General features: G+C 43.3%; 1 protein-coding gene across 1 annotated transcript in view; it reads right to left on the bottom strand.

Annotated features, from left to right (window-relative positions):
- Nucleotides 1–21873, bottom strand: part of LRRC34 (leucine rich repeat containing 34) — a 46505-nt gene that overhangs the window by 22047 nt on the left and 2585 nt on the right. The window contains exon 2 of the mRNA XM_084847482.1: nucleotides 2671–2818. Coding sequence (XP_084703608.1) covers nucleotides 2671–2709 — 39 coding nt within the window. The 5' untranslated portion in view covers nucleotides 2710–2818. The remainder of the gene's footprint in view (nucleotides 1–2670; nucleotides 2819–21873) is intronic.

Below are 21873 nucleotides of genomic sequence, written 5' to 3' on the forward strand. Positions count from 1 at the left end.
TTTCCAAACTTTGGAGATGTCTAGGTGCGCAATGGCTTGTCAGGAGGTGCTTTCATTGCCACAGCTCAGCCTCTGCACAGGGAAGGCAACATTCTAAAATGGTGACTCTGACCATACCGAGATTAGAAGGAAAAGTTTCTTCCAGGTTGAGAGACTCTAACTGCAGCGCATCTTTTAAAAAGAAACCAGTGGCTGACCTCCAATTCCTATGGTGCAGTAGTTTAACTTTTCAGACTTTCTAGCGTCAGGAAGTCCAGCATCCTGTTTCCCACAGTGTCCAACCAGATGCCTCTGAGAATCCCACAAGCAGAACATGAGTGTAATAGCACTCGCCTGCTCATGTTCCCAAGCAACTGGTATTGAGAGGCATACTGCCTCCAGTTCTGGAGGTAATATGCAGTCATCATGACTAGTGCCACTGAAATGTACAATGGAGATACTACGACTGGCACGTAAGGACAGGCCATCTGTTTAAAAACTGTCAGCATGCCTGCCACTTTAGCACATAACTCATGATCAGCTCCTATGTAGGTTGTTTGTTGTTGGGTTAATCACTGGGTTGTTTAGCTCCGAAACAACCCAATGGTCCGGGTTCACACATCATGCTGCACAACCTACAAAGGAGAAGATTGTCGGTTGTATGCTAAACCAGAAGAGGCAGGCATGGTACAGGCGTTTTTAAACTGATCGGTTGTGGTTACGTTGAGTTCATGTGTTGGGCCTGAGCATCACTCATCATAGACCATCATACCTCATCTCCAACCTGGTGCCTTCCAGATGTATTGGCCATGCTGGCTGGGGATTATGGGAGTTGCAATCCAACACATCTGGAGGGTACCAGGTTGGGTGAGACTGCCATTGACCCATCACTCATGTGGTTATGCACCACACGGAAATATCAGTCACAGCAGACAAGCCATTGTTCAGTTTGTTCACAACTTCTTATCTTCACACTGAGGAACTATTGTCGCAGTACATTGCCCTGTCTTCATCGTTCATTGTGTGACCCTGCTGATGCATTAGACCAGGTTCTAATATGCAAAGTCACCAGGGGCTGTGTATAGTTTCTGCTTTATTTTTATTTTAATCAAGAGTCTCTGCCAAAAAAAGCTGAATACTGGCTGCACTGTATAGAAATTCTGCAGATTTAACAAATGTGTCCATATCTACTTCTTTTGCTTTATATATTGGAAATAAAGTAGCAAAGTACTGTGCAAGCCGCTACAGCTATATACATAGAATCATAGAGTTGGAGGGGGTCTTATAGACTATCTAGTCCAATCCCCACCCAATGAAGGAAATCCACATTAGGACACTCCCAACAGATAGCTGACCAGCCTCTGCTTGAAGATCTCCAGCAATGGAGAGCCCAACACTCCTCTAGAAAATTGGCTCCACTGTCAAATTGTTATGTTTGTCAAGAAGTTTCTCTTAATGTTCAACGGAAATATACTGTCCTGTACCATGCTGGCTAGGGAATCCTGGGAGTCGTAGGCCTTTTCTCTGTCTAAACATGCATAAGATTGCTCCCTCAGCCACTGAACTCTGCTGACAGGAGAAGAATATCAGAGACATATAATGTTAGGTGTTTTTGTATGGCTTCTGAGCTGACTCACTGTAGAATAGCAAGCTGCAGGAACAGTCTATCTGAGCAGTGAGGACTTGAGAATTTCAATAGTAGACACTATCCGTAATAGTACACAACCATTCTTAACTAAAACTAAATTGTTTATCACTCTCTATGGGTGCAAGTACAAAATTAACTCCTGTTTTATAGTTGTAACTGATTTAAACAATCGAAGTCCTGATTTTTTTTTTAAAAATGTATTTGGTGCTGGGCCCTGGGGGGACATAAAAAGACCCATTGCGTCAAGGTGGCTCAAGACATTTTGCTGCCTAAAGCAACGGACAAGATGGCACCTCCCCCCACCCCCCATCCCATTCCATGTAAAGAAACCGACTTGCAGTTGAACCTTACTTCGACACTGGTGACAAGACAGTGACCTCTAGCATCAGTGAAGTGCTCCCCGCTCAGTCCACATTTACTGTGCCATCTCTCAACCTGCTTTCAGCAGTTTCAACAGGAGACTGAACTCTTTATGGCGAGTCTACTCAAACCACATTCTCAAGACGTCAAACTGATTGTGGGAAACAGCCCTCAGTTTGCTTATTTGTTTATGGCCCCCTGTTGATGTATGACATTTGTGTCTAAGCCTTCCAAGGTGTTTGGGGCAGTTTATATGAAATGAAATCATTTTATCCTCACAGCCATTCTGTGAAGCAGGCTAGGCTAAGGAAACGTGGCTGTACACAAAATCATTCACCGACTTTCATGATCTAGACCAGCTTTCTCCAACTTGGTGACCTCCAGATATTTCGGACTACAACTCCTTGCATTCCTGACCATTGGCCATATTGGCTGGCGCTGATGAAAGCTGAAGTCCAAAACATCTGGAGGGCACCAGGTTAGGGAAGATTGGTCTATACAGTGGCTTTCCTTGGTCCAACACTGTACCCACTACAGCACACTGGTTGCTAAGACAGAATTTGGTTTCTATATATCTCACTAGGAAAGCTGATTTTTTGATACTTGAGTTCTCCCAATGTTTCTGCTGATGCACTCCTTGTTTTCTCCTAGCCTGTTCCTTCCCTACCTCTCTCTACTGATACCTGGGAAGATGAGGCTAAGTCCAAGAGGAAGCTCTCCATGGTGGTATTATTATGATAGCTGAGGTAGATGTGAGCTCATTGGCCTCTTCTTGGCCTCTCGTCCCACCTCTCCACTCTTCTTCTTTCCTCTCACATGGATACCTGCCTGCTGAAGATCATACAGTGTCAGGTTAGTTTTATGACATCAGGGATAGGTGAACGAATCATCTTCAATCCCCATTTGAAAAGGGCTTGTGCCATGGAATTTGACAGTTGTGTCAGAATTCAAGCAGAAACTGCTAGTGGTTTTAAAAAAACCACAACTCTGGGTGCAACCTTCTTTCTCTGACAACACTCCCTAGCTCCAGAAGAACAGTCAAATATTCCCAGATCTCCTCTTTTATGTCATTACACAACATGCTATTTCTATTGCAAAAATAGTGATCCATTTGCTTTGTTAAAGACCACCCCCCGGCCATGATAGGGTCCCAATCGAGATCAGCCCCCTGCCCCTACTCTAGAGTAAAAATGAAAAGAAAAAAAGCTATAGCTGCTTTTTTAAAGTAATGTATGTTTGGCCCTCATGCACCATTTAAAAGGATCAGAATTCACATAAAGGCACTTAAACATTCATTTTTAAACATTTATTCCAACAAATAAAAATTGTGATCCATGTATTTTAATATGAAGTGCTGATTCTTACTTTAGGAAATTTAGTACTACTGAATGTCCAGAATACTTAAAGAATTTGTATCCAAGTTGCATAAATCTATGATAGGATTATAAACCTGGAAATAAGGATAGCTTATTTATTCACATATCTTCTGGGCCAAAAAGAATATTTTTCCTCTTTTTGGTCTTGTAAATTTAGCAGCAGAAATTGAGCAGGAGCAGAAACTCCTCACAAATGCACAGAAAATACCAGCACGAACTAAGGAACTTAGAGATGTGAAGCTCTTAAGAAACCAAATGCAGAATCTTATGCATGTTTAGACAGAAACATATGCTACAACTCCCAGCATTTCTCAGCCAGCATGGCTAGCTGAGGAGTTGTAGGACTTTTTTTCTGTCTAAACATGCATAGGATGGTGCCCCAAATCTTATAGGAAGGCACACTGTTCTGTGTCTCTCAAACAAGATGTCCTTGAGTTTCAATAAAGAAATATTCCATATACTATCCTAGAGAGTGGCTGTGTCAGGGAAAACACTGGGAAAGCCAGATGTTATACTTTTAAGTTATACTTTGGAGAAAGGCCCACAGTTTGGTTCCCCAGCTCTGCAGTATAATAACAGCAGCATAAATAACTTATTTATTTGTTTGTTTTATTTCATTTATATCCCACCTTTTTTCCACCTTAAGGAACCCCAGGCAGTGTACATAATCCTCCTTCTCCGCCTCCATTTTATCCTCACACCAACAACCCTGTGAGGTGGGTTGGGCTGAGAGTCTGTGACTGGCCCCAAGTCACCCAGTGAGCTTCCATGGCTGAGTGGGGACTAGAACCCGGATCTCCCAACTCCCAGTCCAACACTCTAGCCACTACACCACACACTGGCTATTTAAAGTAGAATTAACACTGCAGCTCCTATTTTCCCCCAGAACCAAACTGTCTCCCAGCTGCCTAGCCTTAAAACTGACATAATAATAAACACCCTCCTCCCCTCCACTTTATCCTGTCTCCTTGGCGACCAGCCACACTCACTCATATTATACCCCCTCCCACTTCCAGGATCATTCTAGGCATGAACTTACAAAAGATAAAATGACCCCTCAAAAATCGCATTTTAAAGAAAAGCTACATGGCACACATCCTGGACATTCCCCCTGACCTCACATAGCAAATTATTTCCCAAAAAATGTTGTATACATGGCGAAATCAGTCCATAAAGTTTAACCCCAGAAAAGTCTAATGAAAGAAAACATACAATACTTGTCAAACTGCTGATGGTCACTTGTCAAATTTTAAACTCCTATAGATAAGCCTTTTCTTATCCTTTCTACCTCAAAACTGGCATGGACCATCCTCAAGCCAACCTCTCCTACACTGCCAAGTGTCAGATCAATCCTCCCAGATGAGTATAAGCCCTAGAACCTATTGCCCCCTTAATTTCTGGCCAGAATCTAGAATGTGATTCATCTGACTTACCCTTAACACCAGGTCACAATTATGGCCTTATAATAAATGAATAAAGAACTGGGGGGGGTGCCCCAAGCTAAGATTTGGACCACCCTGAATCATATACCCTCATAAGATGCTACAAGATGTCCTAGCATTGCCCCCAGTTCAGTGTTTCAGTTTAGTGCAACACTGTCAAGCGTAAGGCCCACCATTCCGATAATAGCCAATGTACATATAAATGAATAAGGGACTAGGTATGTACACCCCAGAATAAGCTTTGGGCCACCTCAGATTATACACAACCAGGAGCCTGTCTCCTTTGAGATGCCATAGAATTGTGTTGAGCCCTGTGCTTTGTTTCAGCACTAGAGACTGTCATCCATGCCAATCTTTGCCATTATATACATGTATGCATGTATGTGTGTGTGTGTGTTCATATGACTCACACACACATACATACACACACACACATACATACACACACACACACACAGAGTGAGCAACAGAGAACAAAATATTGCCATCTGTAGAAAGTACTATAGACAGGGCTGGCCCTACCATGAGGCAGAGTGGGGCAGTTGCCTCAGGCAGCAAATTCTGGGTGACATAAAAGGGCAGCAAAGCGGTAGTTATTTTGTTATTGTATTTTTGCTGCCAGGGATACTTATGGCATTTTCTGCCACATGTACTAAAATAATTCAGCTGACTTTGGGTCCAATGCACCTTGACTTTGCGGGGCGGGGGGTGGGGGGACCATATGCTGCTCTGCCTCAGGCAGCAAAATTTCTTGGGCCAGCCCTGACTATGGAAGTTATGAAAATTCACTTATATTTATTTTGTCTATTTTTTTCTGTTTCTGCTATTCATGGGATGAAGTAGGGGAAGCAAAGCTACTGAATAATGTAGTTTTGACTTATGGTGACCTTCTTTTGTTAGGCAGATTGTTTGTTAATGGTGTAGAATGGTGAGTTCCTGTTTCTTCAATGAGAGCTAATAGCTGCACAGTACTTGGAGATCTCTCTTGACTGTTAGCCATCAGAGTTTTGAGATAATGACACACATACTCCAAGGTGTAAGGCAGGGGTGCAGAACCTCAGGCATGGGGACCAAATCCAGCCTGCCTGATGGCCAAAGCTGGCCCTCTGGGGTTCTCCACATAGTCCCACTCTCTTTCCTCCACTCGCTGATCTTTTGGTGGTTTCCTTGCTTTTGCACTTTTTTTTCCATGGAGGATGCTGGCTCCGATTTCACTGGGGCTGTGTTTCCATTCTGGGTTTCATTCAGAACCAGCCAGGACTATAAAGGAGCTATCCAAGGTGCTGAACCCATTTGGAATTGGGTTCAGCACCTTGGATAGCTCCATTAGAGTTCTGTCTCGTTCTGACTAAAACCCAGAATGGAAACACCGGCCCACTGAAGTCAGAACCACCAGCTTCCACGTTTTTTTCTCATTCTAAAAGGCTGAAATCTCCTAAACCTCTCCTAAGGTTTAGTTATTGAAAGTAAGAGCTTTATACAAAAGGATTCTGGTATTTTTGGTATGTTAGCTCCAACCACTTTGCTTTTGGCCTCACCCATTACTGAAATGCATCCCATGAGAGCTTCTCTGAAAGAGATTCAACACCCCAGGGTGAAAGAGGTTCAACAACCCAGGCTGAAAGAGGTTCAACACCCCAGGTGTGTGTGTGTGTGTGCAGGTGTGTGTGTATGTGCGTGCATGTGCACATACATGTGCATAGCAACGAAAGCAGTTTCTGGACAGACGGGGATATGGACAGAAACAGAGAAAGATATCTGAGAGTAGCTGAAGGCTGAATGCATCTTGGGGTGTATGTATCTCCCTCTGGAGATCTGATATGGAGTAGTTGTTGCCTGGTAGGAGAGCACATACTGCTTGCTTGCTTCCCTGTTCTGCTTGTATGTTTATAAAAGTATGTATTTATTTTCAATATTCATTGTTGTTATTCAGTTGTTCAGTCATGTCCAACTCTTCGTGACCCCATGGACCATAGCACGCCAGGCCTTCCTGTCCTCCGCTCCCTTCCGGAGTGTGCTCAAGTCCATATTCATTGCATCGTTGATGCTATCTAGCCATCTCATCCTCTGCTGTCCCCTTCTCCTTTTGCCTTCAATCTTTCCCAGCATCAGGGTCTTTTCCAGTGACTTTTCTCTTCGCATTAGGTGGCCAAAATATTTGAGCTTCAGCTTCAGTATCTGTCCTTCCAATGAGCACTCGGGGTTGATTTCCTTTAGGATTGACAGATTTGACCTCCTTACAGTCCAGGGGACTCGTAAGAGTCTTCTCCAGCACCACAGTTCGAAAGCATCAATTCTTCGGTGCTCAGCCTTCCTTAGAGTCCAGCTCTCACAGCCATACGTTGCTACTGGGAAAACCATAGCTTTGATTAGACGAACCTTTGTCGGCAAGGTGATGTCTCTGCTTCTTACTATGCTGTCTAGGTTTGCCATAGTTTTCTTCCCAAGGAGCAAACGTCTTGTAATTTCATGGCTACAGTCACCATCTGTGGTGATCTTGGAGCCCAAGAAAATAAAATCTGTCACTGCTTCCATTTCTTCCCCTTCTATATGCCAGGAAGTGATGGGGCCAGATGCCATGATCTTCGTTTTTTTTCATGTTGAGTTTCAAACCAGCTTTTGCACTCTCCACTTTCACCCTCAACAAGAGGCTCTTTAGATCCTCTTCGCTTTCTGCCATTAGGGTGGTATCATCTGCATATCTGAGGTTGTTGATAATTCTCCTGGCAATCTTAATTCTGACCTGTGATTCATCCAACCCAGTGTTTCTCATGATGTAATCTGCATATAAATTTTCCAGTCTTGTGGCCATTGTTGAGTGTTCCAAATGTGTTGGCATATTGAGTGCAGCATTTTAACAGCATCATATTTTAGGATCTTAAATAGCTCAGCTGGAATACTGTCATCTCCACTAGCTTTGTTGTTAGTAATGCTTCCTAAGGCCCACTTGACTTCACTGTCTAGGATGTCTGGCTCAGGTTCAGTGACCGCACTATCATGGCTATCAGGGACATTAAGACCTTTCCTGTATAGTTCTTCTGTGTATTCTTTCCGCCTCTTCTTAATCTCATCTGCTTCTGTTAGGTCCCTTCTTTGTCCTTTATCATGCCCGTCTTGCACAAAACGTTCCCTTGAGATCTCCAATTTTCTTAAAAAGATCTCTAGTCTTTCCCATTCTATTGTTTTCTTCAATTTCTTTGCATTGTTCATTTAAGAAGGCCTTCTTGTCTCTCCTTGCTATTCTCTGGAACTCTGCATTCAGTTGGGTATATCTTCCCCTTTCTCCCTTGCTTTTCGCTTCCCTTCTTTCGTGAGCTACTTGTAAAGCCTCCTCAGACAGCCACTTGGCTTTCTTGCATTTCTTTTTCTTTGGGATGGATTGAGTTGCTGCCTCCTGAGCAATGTTACGGACCTCCGTCCATACTTCCTCAGGCACTCTGTCTATCAGGTCGAATCCCTGAAATCTATTCCTCACTGTATATTCACAAGGGGTATGATTTAGGTCATACCTGAACGGTTTAGTGGTTTTCCCTACATTGTTCAATTTAAGCCGAAATTTTGCAAGAAGCAGCTCATGATCTGAGCCACAGTCAGCTCCAGGTCTTGTTTTGACTGACTGTATAGAGCTTCTCCATCTTTGGCTGCAAAGGACATAATCAATCTGATTTCGATATTGACCATCTGGTGATGTCCATGTGTAGAGTCGCCTCTTGTGCTGTTGGAAAAGAGTGTTTGCTATGATCAGCGTGTTCTCTTCACAAAACTCTATTAGCCTTTGTCCTGCTTCATTTTGTACACCAGGCCATGCTTGCCTGTTATCCTGGTGATTTCTTGACTTCCTACTTTAGCATTCCAATCCCCTATGATGAAGAGGACATCTTTTTGGGGTGTTAGTTCTAGAAGGTGTTGTGGGTCTTCATAGAACCGATCAACCTCAGCTTCTTCGGCATCAGTGGTTGGGGCATAGACTTGAATTACTGTGATGTTGAATGGTTTGCCTTGGATTCGTACTGAGATCATTCTATCATTTTTGAGATTGTACCCCAGTACTGCTTTTCCCACCCTTTTGTTGACTATGAGTGCTACTCATTTCTTCTAAGGGATTCTTGCCCACAGAAGTAGATATAATGGTCACCTGAATTAAATTCACCCATGCTTGTCCATTTTCATTCGCTGATTCCCAAGATGTCGATGTTCAATCTTGCCATCTCATGTTTGACCACCTCCAGCTTACCTTGATCCATTGATCTTACATTCCAGGTTCCTAAACAATATTGTTCTTTACAGCATCGGATTTTCTTTTCACCACCAGACACATCCACAGCTGAGTGTCCTTTCGGCTTTGGCCCAGCCGCTTCACTCTTTCTGGCGCTACTTGGAAATGCCCTCTGCTCTTCCCCAGTAGTATATTGGACATCTTCCGACCTGAGGGGCTCATCTTCCAGCGTCATCTCTTTTAGCCTTGTGATACGTTCCATGGGTTTTTTTTGGCAAGAATACTGGAGTGCCATTTCCTTCTCCAGTGGACCACATTTTGTCTGAACTCTCCACCATGACCTGTCTGTCTTGGGTGGCCCTGCACAGCATAGCTTATGGCTTCACTGAGTTATGCAAGCCCCTTCGCCACAACAAGGCAGTGATCCATGAAGCCGTCAATATTCATAGGCTACCCCATAACAAACTTTCTCAGGGCAGCTTAACAAATAAATTAAAAACAACAGCAGAAAGAGTAGCACAATAAAAGTTGATGCAGTGTTAAAACAAATTCCAAATTAAGATCAGAAACAAAGAGCAGAGAATCAAACATAAGAGCTAAAACTGATTTAAGAGGTATGGCAAGATTTAAAAGGTGGCAAGCAGGGAAGACGGGTTTTTACCTGGCACTAAAAGGACATTAAAGTAGATACCAGGTAAGCCTACTCGACAAAAGCATTCCACAGCTGGAGCGCAAGTACAAAAAAAAGCCTTTTCATTCGTAGCAAGCTGCTACAGGTCACCTGGTTGGAGCTCCCAAAGAAGGGGCTCCCATAATGATCTCAGGATGTGGGATCATGTGTTCGGGTACCATGGTCCCAAGCCATGAAGGTCCTTTTGCACTAGGTCTAGAAATGGACAGAGAGCCAGTGAGGATGACAAATTACTGGCATAATTTTAATAATCTTGCCACCATATCCTATACCAACTGAAGTTTCCAGACCACATATTTAGGATGTGTTCAAGCCCCTACAGAACAAGCTGGACACCACCCACCTGGGCAGGTATTACAAAAATGCCATAAGTCTCCAGTGTTTTCTTCTCCAAAGGAAACTAAAACCAGGACAGCACTGTTCTTGTTCCTTTTCAATGCTTGGGAATAATATCATCCAAAAATCTTGCTTTGGTTAAGCTAATTAGATTAGTTTCTTCTTTTACTTCAGATCTAGAAGAGGTTAAGCAAGAGCAAGTACTGGTTGCTCAAAAATTTCAGGCCTTACATGTGTAAAATCTGTGGAACAAGCCATCTTTAGACTATTTTTCTATACAGCTGGTAGTAGCTTCTGGCTATGCTGAGCAGATGAGAGCAGATTCACACATCCAGAATAGCATAGTCATACTCGATCTCAGAAGGGAAAAACAAAGTTTTCCTGGATTCATCAAGTCCCAAAAGCATGTCACTTACTCAAGAAACAGGTGGAATTTATCAATGAAAATGCTTAGGTCCATAATCACAATATTTGGTTTTATTTAAGGAATGAGTGTCCAGTTCTCCAGATTCTTTCATTTCTTCTTTCTTTCTTTGTAGTCAAAACTAGGTATACAATGCTTGGTATCTCCAAGAGCTCCATTTCAACAATAAATGCCTGCCGCTCTAAGGCATTTGACACCACTGGCAAAAATGACAATGACCCGATGACACCAGAAGAAGTAATACATGAAGGTGAAAAGACAATAAATGAAGAAGTGATAGGTGGAGAACCAAAAGGAGAGGTTCTTGTGCCAGTGCAGATCACAGACCGAATCTTTTTTCTTGATTTAGCCAACAAGAGTCTGACAACCATCCCATGGCAGGTTTTTAAACTAGAAGACCTGGAAGAAGTACATCTGGAGAGAAATATGATCGAGAGCATCCCAGAAAATATCTATCAGCTAAAGAATGTAAAAGTTCTTTATCTGAATAAGAACAACATACAAAACATATGTGAGAAACTTGGAGAACTGAAATGTCTTCAGAGCTTGGATTTGAGCACTAATCCACTCTTCCACAGTTCACTGAATATCATCAGTAAATTGAGGGCACTTCGTCAGCTCAGATTATATGATATAAACTTGAATGAATTTCCAGTGGAAATCTGCAAACACCTCCATCATCTGGAGTTGCTTGGACTGTCCACAAATAATCTAAATTGCCTTCCCAAGGAAATAGTCAATTTGACCAAACTTAAAGAAATTTATCTAAAGGGGAACAGATTTGAAAATTTCCCCCTGGAACTTTGTCATCTCTATAATCTGGAGATAATTGATCTAGAAAAAAATAGTCTGAGCCTTATTCCTGAAGAGATTTGCTCCCTGGAAAGTTTAGCCCAGTTCTTCATTGCAGGTAACAACTTGACGTCTGTGCCTGATACACTGAGTAAGTGCTTGAAACTGTCTGTTCTTGATTTGTCCAGAAACCTTCTGCACAAACTTCCTCGAAGTTTGAAGGAACTGATAGAAATGAAAGAATTTGGGTTGTCTGGGAATGCCCTGGCAAAATTTCCACGCCAGATTCGCCGCTGGAGGTCACTCATTGTGGTTTACATGAAAAATTGTGCATTGCAGACGGTGCATCCTTCTTTTTCCAAGCTAACCAGTATGATGTTATTAGATCTAAGTGAAAATCTCCTGGAGGAATTTCCAAGAGAGATTTGTGCAATGGAACATCTGGAGGTGCTGTCCCTGGATGACAATCTGATATATGAGGTATGGATCAGTAGTGTAACTAAGGGTTCAGTCCTATTGGGATGCCCATCAGTGTCCGAACTCGGAGGCTGACAGGCATCCTATGCAGAACGGGAGGAGTGCAGAGGCGATCTTCGCCTCCACTCTCCCCCCACTCTGCATTTTTGCTAGATGGGAGTTTTCGTCCATCTAGCTGGGGCTCTGCAGAGCGGAAGGGAAGGAGGCTGGGGAGGCCAGAGAATTCTTCAGAAAGCAGCCTCCCTAATCCCCTCCCCGGCCACAGAACCACCCACTTTCCCTCCTCTCAGAAGTCGCTTTTGTGAGCTCGGACAGGCAGCTGGTTCTCTCGGTGCTGTCTGCAAGGGGGAGGGGGAGGGGTGCTCAGGCTTCTGGGCCCAAGGTCAGAGCACTGCCTCTGACCTCAGATCCAGGAATCTGAACTATCCTATGGCCTCCTAGACACTGTCTAGGGACCATAGGATTGCTCTCTAAAGCGACTTATAATTCGGTTAAAATCTACCTAATAACATAAGAACATTAAAAAAAAAAAAACTTTGGGGCCAAACTACACATAATGGCAGCAGACTTAACAAGTCTCTCAGAGTCACAAATAAAATGGTAGCGGTGTGAATGAAAGCATAAAAGGGGTGCACAGGTATGTGTGCATGGGTGCTGAATCCTCCTCCTGCTTGCCACTCCCCCTAGATTCCCCCCAGCTGCTCTTCTTCCAGCTGTGCTCATTTCCAGTATTAGAGACCGGTGGTGCCATCAGGGCAGGAGGGCCCCCAAATGCAGCAGGGCCAGCCAGGGCTGTACTAGAGGCAGGGCTCACAGGGACACAGCACCAGCACGTCTTTATCAGCAGGGACGCTGATGTCATCTGCCATCCCTCTCAGAATTCCATATTCCCTCTGAACTTATCTGCAAACCTCACAGGAGCTGGGGTGAAATGAATTTTCCCAGCAACCATATATTGTTCCCTGTTGTAAATACAAGTATTTGGGGGGTGTCTTGGTCTTGAATGGGCGATTAAGACCTATTAACTTTACAAAAGACCTGTTCCTGATGGAGATGAAAACTGCTAGAACTGGTTTGTTGATAGGGATCAACAGCAGCTGCCTGAATTTTGGACTCTCCTTAGGGATGCGGCTATGATCAGAGCCAGCACGTCAAAATTTACCACTAACACCACTGGGGCTACCTTACCACATTCTGATAGCGATCTCAATTCTCTCAGTCTCAGTCTTCATGTAGCCAAAAGAAGGAGTTATCAGCAGGCATGGGGGAAACCCACAATTTGCAGAAATACACCTTTTTTAAAAAGAAAAAAACCTTGGGGGACACCCTCCCCCCACCAAAAATGCTGACTGACTGGTGTGTGGGTGTGGTGGGGAAATGGAATAGAGTGTCTGGAATCTTGAACAACAACACCGTACACTCCAACCTTTTGTTGTAAGCCCCACTTGCTGTCCTAAAAAAAGTTTGGGGTATGTGGGAGGGAGGATTGTATCAGGGTTTGTACCCTAGATTTGTGCAGATAATTGTCAGCGCTCCCTTCTTTGCCTTGAAGCAGAGTGTTGTAATTGGGGTGATATATCCATTTTTCAAAATTCCTATTTTGAAAAACTGTCAAGGTGCCTCCAGAGGTGTACAGACTTTCTCAACTAAAATACCTTGGTCTGACCGGCAACAAGTTCATCTGGTTCCCTGAAGAAATATTTCGTGTTGGATCACTTGAGAGACTGTACATGGGGCAAGACAACGGAATCAAACTTACAGAGTTGCCAGAAAACATCAGGCAGTTACAGGTAAGAATATGAGCCAGGCTTGGATCTCAGCAATAGCTCTCCCTGGTGGCCCAAAGAAGAATGTACATGTTTGAATACACAAATAGCATAAAACATACAGCTTGCAGGCTTACAATGGCAGCAACATCACAAAGAAAAAGGAACAGAGCACTATTACAGGTGTGTGCCTGTTGTCCAACAGAATGATAAAATCCTACACATTTCAAGTGTGTGATCTATTATGACTTGTATTTCACATGGCAATTGAAAGATGCCTGGGCTCTCTTGCTGACACACTAGGGCTTTCTTCACATGGAGCTTTTCTCCTGAGATTCAGATCGCTCCATCATGGACGTTTGTGGGTTCTTTACATGACGCCGTGACCCTCCAGGGCGTCTCCTGCACTAAATGCCCTTTGTTCCGTTTTTAAATAGATCGCAGATAATGAGCTATCAAATTACCCCATTGTGTTCCACTGTAGTTCCCTCTGTGAAAAGAGGAAAAGCGGCAAGAAGAGGAGTGAGATCAATGAAAGATAATGGAAGACTCAGATACATGGAGAAGGAGGGGGAAAGGGGAGGGGGAAAAGGAAGCGGCGGGGGGAGGGAGTTGTGATCCTGCATTTAAAACGGAAGCAGAAAGCCCCATTTTAAATGCAGGATTTTAGGCTGGTGTAGAGATGCTCTGACTGATGGAGGTAGCAAATTTGTTTGACTGTTTCCTGGTAATATAAAGACCTGAAATCTGGATATATATAATCCAGGAAATGCATATTACTAGTAAAAAGGAGAGGGCCTTTCCTGTGGTGGTGCCCTGACTGTAAAATGCCCTCCCCAAAGAGGTTTGACTGGTGTTGACATTAGAATCTCAGGTGAGGACATTTTTTAATTTTCCCAAGCATTCTAAATGGCTATGTTTTCCTCAGACTGCTTTATAGTCTGGTAGTTTTGTTGCCTGTTCTTTGTGTGAATGTTGTTTTATTTTATTGTATCTGGTGTGAATAATTTTATTTATGCCTTTTGTACACCACCCTGGAATCCATCTGGAGGAAGAAGAGATTCCTCTCCTTCAAAATGTTGAATTAAACTTTTATCCTGAAATGTTGAGCTGCTCCCACATGAGCTAGGGAGTTGAGGTTTTTATTTATTTATTTATTTTTAAATATGTTTAGACTGCCGTTGGAGGCAAAGTCTCCTCAAGGTGGTTCACAAAGTAAAATGTTTAAAACAATAAAATATAAAACAGAATTAATTAAAACAACAAGAAAATAAAACATTTAAAACAGCTGCAACAATACAAATTCACAGGATAAAAAATGGCCCTGCATTAAATTAAAGGCCGCCTGGAACAGTCAGTTCTTGAAGGCCCATTTAAAAACAGACAGGGAAGGCAGTGCCAGCTGCTGGTTTTGGAGGGCCCTTGGGCAAGACAACCTCAGTGGGCCTCCTCTCTCAGTGAGGCCTCCTCCCTCCCTCCCTTCCCACTGCCATTATCACCAGCGGTTACTGCTTCTCCTCTTATCATTGCTACCGCTTGCTTGCTCGACAGGCAGAGAGCCAGTGACCAAGTAGCCAGTGGGATCTCCTGCTGCTCTTTCTCAACACCACCATTGTCTGGGCCAGAGCAAGAGGCAGGTGAAGAAGCAGGTTGCAATGGTGAAGAGGAGGAACAAGGCCTGGCAGCTCTCATCAGTGGGTTGTAGGCCCTCAGCAAGTGGCCAGCCATGCCTACCCTTGATGCCAGCCTGAGGGAAGTGGCCACACGCTCATCCTGTGGTGCAGCGCTGCTAGAAATGTTTGACAAATGATGCTTATGTATCTCCGCTTCAAAAGGGGTACTGGAAATGTACCCCACATTCATTTAAAGCACTTTTGTAGCCCTAGTCAGGTGTTCAAATTACTCATGCGATGCGGGAGGGTAGAAAGAGGTGTGCTGGCTCTGCTTCCTTTTGGCACCATCTATCTCCTTTTCCAGGGTTTTAAATCATGTGCTGGGGTAGGGTGTAGTAAAAGGGGACACAAGTAGAGAAAGCTTCCCGCTGCAGATGTTTGTCTCCAGCTTGTGAGGGTGACAGAGAAGGCAGAGCTTACTCACTCATCCTTTCTCTTTCTCATCACAGGAGTAATTTGAACTTCTAAATAGGGCTCAGATCTGAAATCCTGATTTCAGACATCGTGATTAGCAGGAAAGTCTGAAGGGTAGGCATTTGTAACTCTCTAGAAAAGGAGACATGAAGCATGCCTTTCACCACATCTTGTATTTGTAGTGGGGTGGGTGGAACTCCCATTAACTTCAATGGGAATTCCCCCACCCCCATGGAAATAGCAGGCAGCTTGGGCTAGATACAGATCCTGCGCACGCATGCACACACACGCGCGCGCACGCACACACACACACGAATCCCAAAGCAGATCAGGGCTCCCCTACTCTCAAGAGCAAATGTGGAGTTTGGCCCCCAAGTGGGTTCAGTGAGGCTTATTCTGAGGACTCAGCATTGGTATAGCACTTTAGAATAGTCCAAATATTTCACATAAATTATCCAAGCAATTTTTACAAGAACCCTGTAAAGCAGACTATCATCTACTACTATTATTATTATTATTACTACTACTACTACTACTACTATTTACACAAGTACTGCAGATGAAGGGAATGAGACAGTTGCTTGCCTAAGGTCAAGCTGCTGAGGTCATGGTAGAGGCAAGTCTGGACCCAGGGTGTTCCTTATTCATAAATCAGCATCATTGTCATGATGCTACAGTAGCTCTCAATTGTGCTCCTAATACAGCCATTCCCAACCTAGTACCTTCTAGACCATGCTGACTGGGAATGATAGGAGCTGTAGTCCAACAAATCTAGAAGGCATCAGGTTGGGGAAGGCCGTTCTAATACAAAGCTGGTAAAGCCTGGATATTGTCAGTTCATGTTGCACATCATCAGCGAACTAAACCACTTGTATAAGCTCTCTAAGGATTGTTAAAACATCTCTTGCTTAACACCTATTCTGAAGTCTTTCTTTAAATCTATTTTTATTTTATTTTTATAAATGAAATAAACACTACTAACAATATAATCAGAATCTTCAGTTTCCAACATTACAGTATTCTAAGAAAAAGAAAAAAAGGAGGATAGCAAAAGAAGGAAGAGAAAAAAAGAAAAAAGAATTATATTAAACTTCAATAAGAACAAACCAAATATCCAAACAGTCTTATAGCACAGGAATAGAAGCAAACAACCCATTTCCATTGGCCATATATTACCATTTAGTTAACGTGTATTAATAAACATTCAAAGTTTAGCCAACAAGGAATAGTAATAATAATCCCATAATGATACTAATAATAATAATACTAATAAAAAGGGGGGAAAGAAAAAGTTTAAGAAAAGGATAAAAACAAAAGCAAATCATTTGTATATTTTAAGTAATATATCTAAAAATATATTTATATGTGTACACACACATACACACACAAATATGCATTTTATTACAATATAACATAAAAAAGGAGAAAGAAAAAAATGCAAACATTTATTCTGGCATACTGCCTAGACATCTTCTCAGCAAAAGCCCAAACAACACTTCAAAAGAACAGTAAAAATGGCTAAGTTCCAACTCCGGAAGCTGAGAGAGTTGGTTCCCTTATTTTAATTTTAATACCAATTAAAAATGATTCTGCAGCATCAGGATCCAAAGATCTTTTCATCTGGCCTTCAAAAAGAACACAAAATGTAGCCGGATATTTAATATGATATTGCAGGTTAATTTGCTTTGCCAAACTTCTTGCCTTGGTGAATTGCCTTCTTCTTTCAGCGATTTCTTTAGTATAATCAGGAAAGAGCATAATCTTCTCATTTGCCAGTCCCCACCGGAGCTCACCTCGTTCACTTGCCAGATGCATAAGATAATTTTTTGTGGAGACTTGTGAAAATTGAACAATAACAGCTCCAAAAGTCCCTTTAGTGCCACGTATTGAACCGGGAACACGATATACATGCTCAATATCAAGTAAAAAATCAGATGGTAAAGCAAATAGCTCATGCAAAAGTTTATCCATAAATTCAGCCAAACCTATATCAGTAGCCACATCTTTAATACCAAGGATACGTAGATTCGCTCTGCGTGTGATGGCCTCCAGCTGAGAAATTTGAGCAGACAAAATATTGTGAGACACTTCCATGGCCGTTTCATGAGCAGTAACCCGATCTTCAAGAGCATTAACCTCTGCTTCCATCTTTTGAAAGGAGATATTAATTAAATCCCCAGCCCCCTGAAGGGCAGTAATTGAGTTCTGAATTGTTTCAAGTTTCTTTGACTGCTCTGGTAGCTGAGAAGACATAGTTTTTATCAAAGCAAGCAACTCCTCTTCATCTCTGGCATTTCTAGAAACCTTTTCTGAGGTAGCAATTGTGGGGGTAGGTGGCGTGCTCAAGCCTTTCCTTTTTTCCTTTGGTACTGCCATCCTCCACTTTCAAAAGCACAACAAGCAAGTATAATTGCAGAAACAAAAACAAAACACACACACACAGATTTAATTACAGGTCCTCAGATATTGCTGGTAGTTTAAATTCAGAAATACAATTTGGTGCCATTTGTCCTTATGTCTCCTAATTGCTTAGGAGTTTCAAACAGCATTCAGTAGATGACACTCCAGCATCTAATCTTAGATTTCAGCCCCTCTGTTTCTTTGCAGAAGCAGCTATTCTTCCAAGATTTCATCCGGATGCTACTGTAAGCTTCCACTTTTAATTCCAGGGGAAGATAAAAAGGTTTCTCAACGTTTTCCCAGCTGTTCGAGATAAGCAACCTCCGCAAATAAGATAAGAACTCCACAAATCACTGCAGGATGCCATGGCTCCAACCGGATATCAACACCTATTCTGAAGTCTTAAGGGGAGCAGCCAAAGCACCAAACTATAGGCCTGGCCGGAAGGGTCAGCACTGTCAGGTAGATGCTTGAGTGGTCAGGAGGCCCACCTCCTACTGTGCTGCCAACCCCAAATGATGTCTGCAGCCACCTGGGCCCAACGTTCCTCTCAGGGTGGTTGTGCCTGGTGCCTCCACAATTTTTGAAAATTCCCCCACAGTTCCTCTGAGGCCCTGATGTAGCATCATTACAGCAAGTCAGACATTGGCTCAGAGGTCAGTCTTATCCTTCCCTCATGCTTCATACAATCATGGAATAGTAGGGGTGGAAGGGGCCTACAAGGCCATCGAGTCCAACCCCCTGCTCAATGCAGGAATCCAAGTCAGAGCATCCCTGACAGATGGCTGTCCAGCCTCGTCTTGAAGGCCTCCAGTGCGGGAGAGCCCACCACCTCCCCAGGTAATTGGTTCCATTGTCGTATTGCTCTTACAGTCAGGAAGTTTTTCCTGATGTTCAGCCGGAATCTGGCTTCCTGTAACTTGAGCCCATTATTCCATGTCCTGCACTCTGGGATAATCAAGAAGAGATCCTGGCCTTCTTCTCTGTGACAACCTTTCAAGTACTTGAACAGCGCTATCATATCTCCCCTCAGTCTTCTCTTCTCAAGGCTAAACATGCCCAGTTCTTTCAGTCTCTCTTCATAGGGCTTTGTTTCCAGTCCCCTGATCATCTTTGTTGCCCTCCTCTGAACCCTCTCCAGTTTGTCTGCATCCTTCTTAAAGTGTGGTGCCCAGAACTGGACACAGTACTCCAGATGAGGCCTAACCAGTGCTGAGTAGAGGGGAACTAGTACTTCCCGGGATTTGGAAGTGATGCTTCTATGAATGCAGCCCAAAAGAGCATTTGCCTTTTTTGCAGCCACATCACATTGTTGGCTCATATTCAGCTTGTGATCGACAACAATTCCAAGATCCTTCTCGCTTGTAATGTGGTTGAGCCACGTATCCCTCATCTTGTAACTGTGCATTTGGTTTCTTTTTCCTAGGTGCAGAACTTGGCATTTATCCCTATTCAATGTCATTCTGTTGTTTTCTGCCCAGCGCTCCAGTCTATCCAGATCACTTTGAATTTTGTTTCTGTCTTCCAAAGTATTAGCTATCCCTCCCAATTTTGTGTCATCTGCAAAATTGATCAGCATTCCCTGCACCTCCTCCTCCAAGTCATTAATAAAAACGTTGAAGAGCACTGGGCCCAGGACTGAGCCCTGCGGTACCCCATTCGTTACCTCTCCCCAGTTTGAAAAGGTCCCATTGAGAAGCACACTTTGAGTCCGATTCTGTAGCCAACTGTGGATCCACCGGATCGTTGTTTCATCTAGCCCACTTTGAGCTAGTTTGCTCATCAGGATATCATGGGGCACTTTGTCGAAAGCTTTGCTGAAGTCGAGGTATATAATGTCTACAGCATTCCCACGGTCTACAAGGGAGGTTACTTGATCAAAAAATGAGATCAGATTTGTCTGGCAGGACTTGTTTTTGACAAATCCATGTTGGCTTCGAGTAATCACGGCATTGTTGTCAAGGTGCTTCCAGATGGATTGCTTTATGATCTGCTCCAGAATTTTCCCAGGGATTGATGTCAGACTGACTGGTCTGTAGGTTCCCAGGTTCCTCCTTTTTACCCTTTTTGAAGATAGGGACAATGTTAGCCCTCCTCCAGTCATCTGGCACTTCCCCCGTCCTCCATGATTTCTCAAAGAGAATAGACAGCGGTTCTGAGAGTTCTTCTGCCAGTTCCTTCATTACTCTAGGATGCAGTTCATCTGGCCCTGGAGATTTGAACTCATTCAAAGTAATTAGGTGTTCCTTGACCATATGCCTGTCGATCTCAAGCTGCAATCCTGCCCCTTCAGCCTGTACTTCGCCTTTGCCAGGGGGGTCATAGACCCTCTTTTGGGAGAAGACTGAGCCAAAGTAGGAATTGAGCACCTCTGCCTTTTCTTTGTCATCTGTTATTGTTTTGCCATCCTTATTTAATAGCTGAACCACCATTTCTTTCCTCTGCCTTTTACTATGCACGTAGCTGAAGAAAGCCTTTTTGTTGTTTTTCGCATCCCTTGCTAACCTCAGCTCATTCTCAGCTTTAGCCTTCCTGACGCCATCCCTGCAATTCTGTGCTATCTGCCTGTACTCTTCCTTTGTTACTTGGCCTTCTTTCCACTTCCTATATGTGTCCTTTTTTGTTTTCAGGTCATCCCTAAGCATTTTGTGAAGCCACATTGGCTTCTTCTGTTGTCTTCCACCTTTTCTTCTTGTTGGAATTGCTTGTGATTGTGCCTTGAGAATTTCCTTTTTTAAAGCTCCCACCCATCTTGGACTCCTTTTCTCGCTAGCATCACTTGCCATGGGACCTTACTGATCATTGTTCTGAGTTTATGAAAATCAGCTTTCCTAAAATCCAGGGTACGCGTTTGACTACACTCGGCTTTTGCTTCCCTTAGAACCAAGAACTCAAGTTGGTCGCTTTCCCCCAGAGTTCCTGTAACTGCTACTTTATCCACTAAGTCATCTCTGTTGGTTAGGATCAAGTCAAGGATAGCCGATCCTCTAGTTCCTTCCTCTACTTTCTGTAGGAGGAAGTTATCCGCCACACAAGTCAGGAATTTCCTGGAGGGGCCATGTTTTGCAGAATTTGTCTCCCAACAAATATCGGGGAAATTGAATTACTACTACATCATGCTTCCTTAAAACATTGACTATTTGCTTTTCAAAAGTTTCATCCTTGTCTTCTCCTTGATTGGGTGGCCGGTAGTAGACTCCAACCACCAGGTTCCTTTTATTCTTTGCTCCATTTATTTCAATGCAGATGCTCTCGATGGGGCTGCCAAGCTCCTTCTCCTGTATTTCTGTGCAGAGATATGTATTTTTCACATACATTGCAACCCCACCTCCCTTTCTGTTCCTCCTGTTCTTTTTGAACAAGTTATATCCTACAATTGCTGTATTCCAGTCATGAGAGTCATCCCACCAAGTCTCAGTTATACCTATCAGGTCATAATTTCCCTCTTGTATTAAGAGTTCAAGTTTGTTCTGTTTGTTTCCCATACTCTGGGCATTAATATATAGACATTGAAGACCATGTGCTTCATAGTCTGGCTTCCTTCCTACATGTGTCTGAAGACTATTATTGGGTGCTATCAGAGCTGTTCTCTCCATTGCAGTGCATGTGCCTATGTCCATTGTTACCCCCAACATTACATCTCCCTTCCCCGTAGGATTCAGTTTAAAGCCCTCCTGATGAAGTTCTTCATGCTGTGGCCAAACACATTCTTCCCATCCTTTGTGAGGTGCAACCCATCCCTAGCCAACAGCCCATCTTCCAGGAAGTATAGCCCGTGGTCCCAGAATCCAAATCTCTCTCTTCGGCACCACCTTCGTAGCCAGTCATTCACCCGGAGTATTTTTCTTTCCCTTTCTATCCCTCTTCTAACTACTGGAA

This window comes from Heloderma suspectum, chromosome 3 (assembly GCF_057233095.1).
Source record: "Heloderma suspectum isolate Gila_16-S chromosome 3, 16-S_ref, whole genome shotgun sequence".
In the NCBI taxonomy this organism is placed as follows: Eukaryota; Metazoa; Chordata; class Lepidosauria; order Squamata; family Helodermatidae; genus Heloderma; species Heloderma suspectum.